The sequence below is a fragment of the Mycteria americana genome, chromosome 1, assembly GCF_035582795.1.
Source record: "Mycteria americana isolate JAX WOST 10 ecotype Jacksonville Zoo and Gardens chromosome 1, USCA_MyAme_1.0, whole genome shotgun sequence".
Taxonomy (NCBI): Eukaryota; Metazoa; Chordata; class Aves; order Ciconiiformes; family Ciconiidae; genus Mycteria; species Mycteria americana.
The window spans coordinates 1,187,202-1,199,288 of record NC_134365.1 but is presented as its reverse complement, the minus strand read 5'-3'; the positions used below and the strand labels follow the sequence as shown (position 1 = coordinate 1,199,288).

General features: G+C 70.3%; 1 protein-coding gene across 1 annotated transcript; it reads right to left on the bottom strand.

The window, feature by feature from the left end:
* Positions 1-141: 141 nt before the first annotated feature.
* On the bottom strand, positions 142-3,769 carry LOC142404532 (uncharacterized). The gene is given in 5 exon segments (XM_075491495.1): positions 142-324; positions 326-516; positions 625-1,529; positions 1,969-2,261; positions 3,611-3,769. Coding segments are annotated over 5 exon segments (1,731 nt in total).
* Positions 3,770-12,087: the final 8,318 nt, after the last annotated feature.

Sequence of the window (12,087 nt, the reverse complement as noted above, 5' to 3'; positions counted from 1 at the left end):
GCGGGCTTGCACACCGCGGCACGGGTGCTTCGCGCGCCGTGGGCGCGGCTGGACTCCGGCCGTGGCGGCGAAGCGGCCCCACGGCGTGCCACGGCCTCGCGGTCCGGCGCGGGCTCTCCGTCCGTCCGTCCGTCCGTCCGGCTAAAGCCTGGCCTTGGGCGGGGCGGGGGGCGCGTCCAGCGAGCGCAGGAAGGCGAGCAGGGCGCGGCGGTAGTCGGCGGGGTGCTGGCGCAGGTGGGCGGCGTGGCGGGAGCGTGGCCAGCCCCGGGCGTGGGCGCGGATGCCCTGGGCCCGCCAGCCCCGCAGCAGCGCCCGCAGCGCGGGCCGGCCGGCTCAGCCCGTCGTCCAGGCTGTAGAAGAGGAGGAGGGGGCAGCGCAGGGGGGGGCTGGCGAAGGCCCCCCGCGCCCGCTCCAGCTCCCCCCCGCCCCCCCGGCACCCCAGTACCCCCAGGTACAGCCGGGCGCCGGCGCGCGCCGCGGCCCGCAGGAATGGCGTGCCCACCGTGCCGGCGATGCCTGCGGGGAGAGAGCCGCGTCGGTGCCGGCGGGGGGGGGCTCCGGGTGCGCCCGTGCCGGGCGTATCCCCTGCCGCCGCCACCCCCCCCCCCCCCCGGCCACGCTCACCCCGTGCCATGTCCCCGAAGCCGCCGGTGACCAGGCTGTCGTAGACGATGCCACGGAAGCGCGGTGCCAGGCGCTGGCACTGCCAGGGCCGGCGGCGCAGGAGCAGCAGCACTTGGGCGAAGGTGTAGGCGCCGGCGGAGATGGCGTGCACCAGCAGCGGGCGGGTGGCCAGGCCGGTGCCACCACCACCACCAGTGCCACCGCTGCCACCGTTGTCACCACCTGTGCCACCACCACCAGTGCCACCACCATTGCTACCACCATTACCACCACCACCATCGCCACCGCTGCCACTGTTGTCGCCACCAGTGCCACCACCACCCTTGCCGCCACCGTCGCCACCCGTGCCACCGCTGCCACCATTGTCACAGCCAGGGCCACCACCACCAGGGCCACCACCACCATTGCCACCACCACCATTGCCACCACCGTCACCACCCGTGCCACCACTGCCACCATTGTCACAGCCAGGGCCACCACCACCCGTGCCACCACCACCACCATTGCCACCACCATTGCCACCGCCGCCACCGTTGCCACCACCATTGTCACCATCATTACCATCGCCACCGTCGCCACCGCCACCAGTGCCACCATCGCCGCCGTGGTCCAGCAGCCGCAGCAGGCGCCCCGCCAGGCGCTGCCCTTGCCGTGGCCGCAGGACGTGGCACGTCCTCGTCCCCACCACCAGCACGTCCACGCCGCGGCGCAGGTACAGCGCCAGGTACCGCGCCAGCCCCCCCTCCCGCGCCCCCAGCCAGGGCAGCAGCAGCAGCAGGGGTTTGGCGGGGGGGGCCGGGGGGGACCCCCCGGTGGCGCTGCGGTAGAGGCGGATGGTCCCCGAGAAGGACGTCACCGTCACAGGGGGCAGCGGGGGGGGGGCACAGTGCTGCCCCACGTCCTCCCTGTGGGAGACAGGGTGGGATTTCCCCCCCCCCCAAATGTGGGTCACTGCCCCCCCAAATGTGGAATCCCCCCCCCCAAATGAAGGACCCCGCCCCCCAAATGTGGGACCCCCCCAAATGTGGGACATCCCCCCCCCCCTCCCAAATGTGAGACCCCAGACTCCTGCCAGGCAGCACCAGCACCCAGGGGATGGGGAGGGGGGGTCCCATCCCGCTGCCCCCCCCCCCGCCCTGGGCAGGGTCTGGCCCCCCCGTGCTGTCCCAGGTCTGGCTGGGCCCCCCCCCATGGCACCCCCCCATGCACACCCCCCCCCCATCATCTCCCCCCCCACCCCGCGCACCCATCACGGGCAGCGGGGGCACCCAGGGCCCGGCAGCTCCCCCCCCCTCCCGGACCCCCCCTGGCCACCGTGTCCCCGTGTCCCCTCCCCACGCTCACCTGGGGTCACCGGCTCTGCCGGGGGGGGCCGGCGGCAGCAGGGGGTCCGGCTCTGTCAGGGGGTCCGGCTCCGTCAGGGGGTCCGGCTCCGTCGGGGGGGCCGGCGTGCCGTGGGGGGCCGGTGCGCCGTGGGGCTCCAGCAGCGTTGGGGGGTCCGGCGTGCCGGGGGGGTCCGGCGGTGCCGGGGGGCTCTGCCTGTGCCTGGGGGTCCGGCTGTGCGGGGGCATCCGGCCGAGCTGGTGGAGTCCGGCTGTGCCGGGGTGGGTGCCGGTGCCGGGTGCCGGTGATGGATGCTGGGGTGGGGGTCGGGGTGGGGGTCAGGGTGGGGGTCGGGGTGGGTGCCGGGAAGCACCAGGCGGTGCTGGCGGAAGCCGGGATTAGGCCAGGCCGCGGTTACAAAACGCCTTACACAACGCCAGCGGGCACCGCGCCACCGCTGCCGGCGTGGGACGGGCCCCCACGGTGCCCCACGGCCCCCCCACTGCCCCCCACAGCCTCCCACGCCCCCCCCCCACTGCCCCCCACTGCCCCCCACTGCCCCCCACAGCCTCCCACGCCCCCCCCCCACTGCCCCCCACGGCTCCCCACGCCCCCCCACTGCCCCCCACACCTCCCAATGACCCCCCACGGCCCCCCACTGCCCCCCACGACCCCCACAGCCCCCCATGACCCCCCACAGCTCCCCACAGCCCCCACAGCACCCCACGGCCCCCTCACAGCTCCCCACGGGCCCCCACAGCCCCCACTGCCCCCCACAGCCCCCCACGGCTCCCCACTGCCCCCCCCAAGCTCCCCACATCTTTCCACTGCCCCCCACGGAACCCCACAGCTCCCCACAGCCCCTCACGACCCCCCACTGCCCCCCATCATCCCCCAGTGCCCCCCAGGGTTCCCCCCAGCCCCCCATGTGTGTCCCCCCCCCAGCCCCCCATCTCCCCCCACAGACCTCCACGCCCCCCCCCCCCGGCCCCCCACGTCCCCCCACTACCTCGCCCCCGCCATGTGGTCCCGGGGGACGGCGGTGACCTGGTGACAACTGCCACCCCCCGGGACCCCCGCGCCCCCCCCCCCCCCCCCGGGGGCCCAGGCCAGGCCGGGGGGCTCAGCCCCAGCCCCCCCGGGAAGGGCCCCCCCCCCCCCCCCGTCTGCGGGGTCCCGGCTGCCGGGTACGGGAGCAAAGGGGGGAGCACGGAGGGGACATGGCGGTGGCACGTGCGGTGGCACCTGCGCTGCCCCAGATGGCAACACAGGCGGGGGGACATGCGGTGACACACAGGGTGGCACACGCAGTGGCACGGTGGCACACACGGTGGCACATGTGGTGGCACGCATGGTGGCACACGCAGTGGCACGGTGGCACACATGGTGGCACTCAGCAGCACGTGGTGGCACACAGGGTCGCACGTGCAGTGGCACGGTGACACACACGGTGGCACATGTGGTGGCACACAGCAGCACACATGGTGGCCCACACAGTGGCACATGCAGTGGCACGGTGACACACACGGTGGCACATGTGGTGGCACGTGCAGTGGCACGGTGACTCACAGTGGCACATGCAGTGGCACGGTGACACACACGGTGGCACATGGTGGCACATGTGGTGACACATGGTGGCACACACAGTGGCACGGTGACTCACAGTGGCACATGCAGTGGCACATGCGGTGGCACACATGGTGGCACACGCAGTGGCACGGTGGCACACATGGTGGCACGTGGTGGCACACAGGATGGCGCGTGCAGTGGCACGGTGACACACATGGTGGGCACACGCAGTGGCACACAGGGTGGCGCGCATGGTGGCACACACAGTGGCACAGTGGCACACATGGTGGCACACACAGTGGCACACGCGGTGGCACACGCAGCGGTCCCTGCACTGCCACAGACGGCAGCGCACGTGGGGGGGACACGCAGTGGCACAGGCGGTGGCACAGGCACCAGCACGCATGGTGGCACACCTGGTGGCACACGCGGTGGCGGTGGCACACGTGGTGGCACAGGTGGTGGCACGGGCACTGGCAGGGGTGGTGGCACATGCAGTGGCACACCTGGTGGCACCCATGGTGGCACACGTGGTGGCACACTTGGTGGCACACGTGGTGGCACACGTGGTGGCACATGTGGTGGCACACCTGGTGGCACACACGCTGTCCCCGCGCTGGGGCTGCCTGCAGGCGGGCAGGGCAGAGGTGTCCCCAGGGGGTGTCCCCGTCCCCGCAGTGGCCCCCCCCCGGGCTGGCAGCGCCCGGTGGCCATGGTGGCCCTGGATGGCTGTGGTGGCTCGCCCGAGCGTGCCCTGTGCAGAGCCGCTGGCCCACGGCCCAGCTCGCCCGCGGGGCCACCGAGCGGTGGCCCCCGCCCCAGCGGCTCTGTCCCCCCCGGTCCCTCTGTCCCCCCGGTCCCTCTGTCCCCCCCGGCCCTGCCCCTGTCACCCACCCGGGCGCTGCCGGCGTGGCCTTGTCACGGCCTTGTCACAGCCCTGGGAGCTGCCACGGTTTGGGGCTGCCGACGGGGATGGGGCGCGGTCACCCCGAGCATGGGGGTGCAATGAGTGTGCGCAGGGAGTGTGTGCAGGGAGTGTGTGCAGGGAGTGTGCACAGTGAGTGTGTGCAGTGAGTGTGCATGCAGTGAGTGTGTGCAGGGAGTGTGTGCAGGGAGTGTGCACAGTGAGTGTGCACAGCAAGTGTGTGCAGGGAGTGTGTGCAATGAGTGTGTGCAGTGAGTGTGCACAGCAAGTGTGTGCAGGGAGTGTGTGCAATGAGTGTGTGCAGTGAGTGTGCACAGTGAGTGTGTGCAGTGAGTGTGTGCAGTGGGTGTGCACAGCAAGTGTGTGCAGTGAGTGTGTGCAATGAGTGTGTGCAGTGAGTGTGTGCAGTGAGTGTGTGCAGGGAGTGTGCACAGTGAGTGTGCACAGGGAGTGTGTGCAGGGAGTGTGCATGCAGTGAGTGTGCACAGTGAGCGTGCACAGGGAGCGTGTGCAATGAGTGTGTGCATGCAGTGAGTGTGCACAGTGAGCGTGCACAGGGAGCGTGTGCAATGAGTGTGTACATGCAGTGAGTATGCGCAGTGAGTGCACAGTGAGTGTGTGCAATGAGTGTGCAGTGAGTGTGCGCAGTGAATGTGCATGCAGTGAGTGTGCACAGTGAGCGTGCACAGGGAGCGTGTGCAATGAGTGTGTGCATGCAGTGAGTGTGCACAGTGAGTGCACAGTGAGTGTGTGCAATGAGTGTGCAGTGAGTGTACGCAGTGAATGTGCATGCAGTGAGTGTGCACAGTGAGCGTGTGCAATGAGTGTGCAGGGAGTGTGTGCAATGAGTGTGTGCAATGAGTATGTGCAGTGAGTGTGTGCAGTGAGTGTGCACAGTGAATGTGCGTGCAGTGAGTGTGCACAGGTAGTGTGTGCAATGAGTGTGCACAGGGAGTGCGTGCAGGGAGTGTGTGCATTGTGTGCGTGCAGTGCATGCCTGCAGCGTGTGCGTGTGCCTGCAGTGAGTGTGTGCAGTGAGCACGTGCGATGAGTGTGCGCATGAGCGTGCGCATGCCTGCAGCATGCAGCGTGCCTGCAGTGAGTGTGCAAAGTGAGTGTGCATTGCAGTGAGCGTGTGCTGTGTGTGCATTGTGTGCATGCAGTGCATGCCTGCAGCGTGCAGCATGTGCCTACAGTGAGTGTGCGCAGTGAGTGTGCGCAGTGTGTGCGCGCGTGTGCCTGCAGTGAGCGTGCGCGGCACGTGCATGCAATGAGCGTGTGCGTGCAGTGCGTGCGGTCCGTGCATGCACTGAGCGTGCACGGTGCATGCCTGCAGTGAGCGTGCACGGTGCGCAGTGTCACGCAGTGAGTGTGCGCAGTGCGCGTGTGCAGTGAGCGTGTGCACGGTGTGCACGCAGTGCCTGCAGGGGAGCGTGCGCACGGTGTGCGTAAAGGGTGCACGCACTGTACACGGGCAGCGTGCAGGGCGTCATGCAGCGCGTGTGCGCCGTGCAGGGGATGAGCGTGCAGGGAGCGTGGGCGGTGCGCAGTGTGGGCGTGCGGGGAGCGAGCGCTGCGTGGGCCGGCTGCGAGCAGCGTGAGCGGCGCGTGTGTCCGTGCAGCGCGTGTGTCGCCATGCAGCGCGTGTGTCGGCACCGTCTCTGCGCAGCGTGTGCGCGGTGTGTCCGTGTGCGGTGTGTGCCCATGCAGTGCGTGTGAGCGGTGTGGGCGGTGTGTGCAATGTCTCCACACAGCGTGAGCAGTGTGTGCAGCGTGAGCAGTGTGTGCAGCGTAAGCAGTGTGAGCAGTGTGTGCAGTGTGCCCGTACAATGCGCAGTGTGTGCAGTGTGTGCATGCCATGTGCAGCGTGAGCATCGCGTGCAGTGTGTCCATGTGGTATGAGCAGTGTGAGCAGTGTTTGCAGTGTGTGCAGTGTGTGCAGTGTGAGCAGTATGCCCATATAACGGCAGTGTGTGCATCCCATGTGCAGCGTGTGCAGCATGAGCAGGGCGTGCAGTGTGGGCACGCAGTGTGAGCAGTGTATGTAGCACATGCAGTGTGTCCATGCAGCGTGAGCAGCGTGAGCAATGTGAGAAGTGTGTCTATCCAGTGTGAGCAGTGTGAACAGTCTGACCAGTGCATGCAGTGTGAGCAGCGCAAGCAGTGTAAGCAGTGTGAGCAGCACATGCAGTGTGTCCACGGAGTGTGAGCAGTGTGAGCAGTGTGTGCAGTGTGAGCAGCGCCAGCAGTGCAAGCAGTGTGGGCAGTGTGAGCAGTGTGAGCAGTGTGAGCAGCGTGAGCAGTGTGTCCATGCCGTGTCAGCAGTGTGAGCAGTGTGTGCAGTGTGAGCAGTGTGTCCATGCCATGTGAGCAGTGTGAGCAGTGTGAGCAGTGTGAGCAGTGTGTCCATGCCATGTAAGCAGTGTGAGCAGCGAGCAGTGTGTCCATGCCGTATGAGCAGTGTCAGCAGTGTCAGCAGTGTGTCCATGACATGTGAGCAGTGTGAGCAGTGTGAGCAGTGTGTCCATTCCATGTGAGCAACGTGAGCAGTGTGTCCATGCCATGTGAGCAGTGTGAGCTGCGTGAGCAGTGTGAGCAGTGTGTCCGTGCCATGTAAGCAGTGTGAGCAGTGAGCAGTGTGTCCATGCCATGTGAGCAGTGTGAGCAGTGTGAACAGCATGAGCAGTGTGAGCAGCGTGTCCATGCCATGTGAGCAGTGTGAGCAGTGTGAGCAGCATGTCAATGCCGTGTCAGCAGTGTGAGCAGTGTATCCATGCCATGTCAGCAGTGTGAGCACTGTGAGCAGTGTGAGCAGCATGTCCGTGCTGTGTGAGCAGTGTGAGCAGTGTGTCCATGCCATGTCAGCAGTGTGAGCAGTGTGAGCAGTGTGAGCAGCGTGTCCATGCCGTGTGAGCAGTGTGAGCAGTGTGAGCAGTGTGAGCAGCATGTCCATGCCGTGTGAGCAGTGTGAGCAGTGTGTCCATGCCATGTCAGCAGTGTGAGCACTGTGAGCAGTGTGAGCAGCGTGTCCATGCCGTGTGAGCAGTGTGAGCAGTGTGAGCAGTGTGTCCATGCCGTGTGAGCAGTGCGAGCAGTGTGAGCAGTGCGTGCAGCGCACCCACGCCCCGTGCAGTGGCAGCAGCGTGTCCATGCCGTGTAAGCAGTGTGAGCAGCGTGAGCAGTGTGAGCAGCATGCCCATGCCGTGTGAGCAGTGTGAGCAGTGTGTCCATGCCATGTCAGCAGTGTGAGCACTGTGAGCAGCGTGTCCATGCCGTGTGAGCAGTGTGAGCAGTGTGAGCAGTGTGTCCATGTCGTGTGAGCAGTGTGAGCACTGTGAGCAGTGTGAGCAGCGTGTCCATGCCGTGTGAGCAGTGTGAGCAGTGTGAGCAGTGTGTCCATGCCGTGTGAGCAGTGCGAGCAGTGTGAGCAGTGCGTGCAGTGCACCCACGCCCCGTGCAGTGGCAGCAGCGTGTCCATGCTGTGTAAGCAGTGTGAGCAGCGTGAGCAGTGTGAGCAGCATGCCCATGCCGTGTGAGTAGTGTGAGCAGTGTGTCCATGCCATGTCAGCAGTGTGAGCAGTGTGAGCAGTGTGAGCAGTGTGTCCATGCCATGTCAGCAGTGTGAGCAGTGTGAGCAGTGCGTGCAGTGCACCCACGCCCCGTGCAGTGGCAGCAGCGTGTCCATGCCGTGTGAGCAGTGTGAGCAGTGTGAGCAGTGCGAGCAGTGTGAGCAGTGCGTGCAGCGCACCCACGCCCCGTGCAGTGGCAGCAGCGTGTCCGTGTGCCCGCGGCAGAGTCCCCGGCCCGGCCCGGCCCGGCTGAGGGGGCTCCGGCGGCTCCCGCTGCTCGCGGCCGTCCCGGCGGGGCCGGGGGCGGAGGAAGAGGAGGAGGAGGAGGAGGAGGAGGAGGAAGAGGGGGCTGGGGGTGTTTGGAGGGGGGGTGGAGAGGAGGAGGGGGAGGAGGAGGAGAAGGCGGAGGACGGGGAGAGGGAGGAGGAGGAGGAGGAGGGGGGGGACAGGGACAGGGACAGCCCTCGCCCGCCCCGCCCGCCGCTGCCGCTGCCGCTGCCGCTGCCGGTGGTGCCGGCGGTGCCGGTGCCGGTGCCGGTGGTGCCGGGGCCGGGGCCGGGGCCGGAGCCGCCGCGGAGGCCGGTGGGTGCGAGCGGGGCCGGGCCCGATCCTGGGGGGTGCCGGGGGCGCGGGGTGCTGAGCCCCTCGGTCCTGCACGGCTGCGAGCGGGTGCACGGGGCGTGCGGGGTGTTGGGGTGCTGGGGTGCGGGGTGCTGGGGTGCGGGGTGCTGGGGTGCTCAGGGTGCGGGGTTTTGGGGTGCTGGGGTGCCCTGGTTGCACGGTGCAAGGGGTGCCCGGGGTGGAGGGGTGCTGGGGTACTTGGGATGCAGGGACACAGGGGTGCTGGGGTGCTGGGGTGTTGCTGGGGTGCCGGGGTGCCGGGGTAGTGGCTGCCCAAGGTGCTGGGGTGCCTGGGTGCGGGGGTACAGGGGTGCTGATGAGCGGGGGGCTTCAGGGTGCTCAGGGTGCTGGGGCAGCGGGACTGTGCAGGACCCGAGCGTGCGGGGTGTGCGGGTGGGTGTAGCAGAGCTGGAGGGGGGGGTGTGAGTGTGAGTGTGAGTGAGTGTGCACAAGTGCGGGTGTGCACCCCGTACCGGAGAGCCAGGGCTGCAGGCTGAGCCGCACAGGCAGAGCCCCCGTCACCCCCCCCCGCAGGCTGGCTCACGCACACGTGCTCACACGCCATGGCACGCGCACCCACGCCTGCACGCGCACACCTGCGCACGCACACCTGCACGCGCACGCACACCTGCACGCGCACACACGCGTGGGCTGCGCTGGGCAGGTGGCAGGAGCGGTGCGGGTGTGCACGGGGGTGTGCACGGGGGCGTGCGTCGTCGGGGGTGTGCGGGTGGGTGCGCGTGGTCAGGGAGCGTGCAAGGCTGGGGGTGTGCACGGCTGCAGGTGCGCGCGGGGGTGTGCGTGGAGGGGGTGTGCAAGGGGGGAGGGGCACAGCCTGGGCTCCGTGGGTGCGCACGGGTGTGCACGGGTGTGCACGGCCAAGGCCGGCCCAGGGGCCCGCGGCGCCAGGGAGATGCTGCGATTCCCCCGTCACACGCGTGTGCACGCCTAGGGGACGGGGCGGGGGGGCCCACGCGTGTGCGGAGAGGGCCGTGTGTCACCCACGGGTGCTGTGCCGGGCTGTGCATGAGCGTGACCCGGTGTGCGACACCCAGGGGAGCGGCACCAACCAGGGCGGCGGGGCGGTGGGTGCCGGGGGGGTCCCCGGGGCAGGGACCCGGCAGCCCCTGCGCCGGCGGTGCCGGGGCGCGTTGGCAGCGGCGGGTGCCGGGAGTGACAGGTCCCCGCGCGCCCCGTGAGCCCTCGTCACATCGCATCCGTCCCCACCGCGCCGCCACCGCCCTGACGTGCCCCGATGTGACACCGCGGAGACAGGCCTTGTCACAAAGATTAGGGACCTGCCACCGGCTGGGGGGGGAACGACACCCCGCTCCCTCGGGTCGCCCCGGTTTAGGGGACCCCCACACACACCCTCAGCAGCCTGCGGGAGGGGGTCTGCCCCACGCACACACCCCGCCCCCGGACCCGTGTGCCACCACATGTCCCCGGGGTGGCGGGAGCGTGGCGGGACGAGCGTGGCGGGACAAGCGTGGCGGGACGAGCTGCGATGTCCCCCCGGGGCCCACGCTGCATGCCCTGCCCTCGGCCCCGGGGGGGGGGGGGGTGCCGGGGCCACCCTGGGGGGGCCGAGCCCTGGGGTGCCGGTGGGACCCGGCGCACCCTGACGCCTGTCCTGCCTGATCCGGTCCGGGCAGGGGCTGCCGGTGCAGGCAGGGCACGGTGCAGGCAGGCTGCCTGTCCCCGGGGACGCTCCTGTCCCCATCCTGCCCTCTCGGTGTCCCCAGTTGTGGCCCCCCAGCAGAGCCGCCCCAGCCGCCATCGGCACGGGCATGTCACCGTCCTGCTGGGGACACTGGGGCTGGATCGGTGCCGTGGGGCTGGATCGGTGCCGTGGGGCTGGGTTGGTGCTGTGGGGGCTGGGTTGGTGCCGTGGGGCTGGGTTGGTGCCGTGGGGCTGGGTTGGTGCTGGGGGGGCTGGGTTGGTGCGTGGGGCTGGGGGGGGGGGCTGGGATGATGCTGTGGGGCTGGGTTGGTGAATGGGACTGGATCGGTGCCGTGGGCCTGGGTTGGTGCGTGGGGCTGGATCGGTGCCGTGGGGCTGGAGGCAGGGGGCTGGGATGATGCCGTGGGGCTGGATCAGTGCCGTGGGGCTGGCTGAGCCCTGTGGGGCCGGGTGTGCCGTGGGGCTGGCCGTGTGCCGTGGGACTAGCCACGTGCCATGAGGCTGGCCGCCCCGTGGCGTGGGCCACGTGCCGTGGGGCAGGCCATGTGCCGGGGTACGGTGCCGGTGCCGGTGTAACCGTCTCCTCTACCCCTCTCCGCAGCGCTGCTCCCACCGTGCCACCGTCCCCGATGTCCCCGACGTCCCCCGCGGGGCCGGGGGCAGCCCCCCGCCTGCTGCTGGCCCTGCTGTGCCTGGCCCCCCCCGCCGCCGCCCCCCCGCCGCCGCCCTCGGCCCTCACCGCCCTCCCGGGACCCCGGGGGACGGCGCCGGGCCCCCCCGCGCCCCGCAGCGAAGCCCCCGTCCTCTCCCTCAGCCTCAACTTCAAGCTCAAGGTGCGAAGCCAGAGCAACCCCCAGCCCGCCCCCCCCACGCCCCCCCCGCCGCCCCCCCACCCCTCGCCGCTCACCCCCGGCACCCCCGGGACCCCCGCCCTGCCGCCGCCATCGGGTTCGGGCTGGCCCGACGCCGGGGATGAGCCCCCGGGCTCCGGGACCCCCCCGGAGGAAGCGGGGGGCTGGGGGGGCCCCCCCGGCCGCGCCGTCACGACCCCCCCGGCATCCCCGGTTGGGGAGCGGGACAAGGAGCTGGAGGTGGACGTCGCCATCGACCTGACGGCGGGGCTGGACCCCGAAGCGGGGCCGGGGGGGGCCGTGCCCCCCACCAGCCTCCTGCGGGGCCCCCCCGGCCCCCGCCGCCCCCTCCCGCTCATCCCCGGCATCAAGGCCGGCATCTCGGAGCTGGCCAGGAAACTCAGCGCCGCCGGTGAGTGCCCCGGGTGCCGAGGCGGGCGGGGGTCCCCCGGCACAGCCCCCCCCCCCATGCTGATGGACCCCCCCCCCCCCCCCAGGGTTCCTGGTGCCCACCGTGCCCCCCAGGGTCGGCCACGAGGAGCCGGGGGGCAACGGGTCCCAGGAGCAGGATCAGGGCGGCAGCGGCGCTGAGCCAGGTAAGGGGGGGGGGGGTCCTGACACCCCCACAATGGCCGGTGTGACCCGGGGTGGGGTGGGGGGGCAGAGGTCTGGGGGGGCTGGGGGGGATGTGTGGGGTGCACGGGGAGCCGCTGGGTACGGGTGATGGGGGGGGGGGGAACCGGGGGTGCCCGGTGCGTGCGGGGCGCGAGGGATGTGGGGTGCACTTGGGGGGGGTGCGGGGGGTGCACGCCGCCCCCCCCCCCCCCCGACCCCCGACCCCTCTCCTTGCCCGCAGCCCACCCCCCCAGCCGCCAGCCCTCCCGGGGCGCCGCGCCCCCCCCCGCCGCCTCCGCCTGCGCC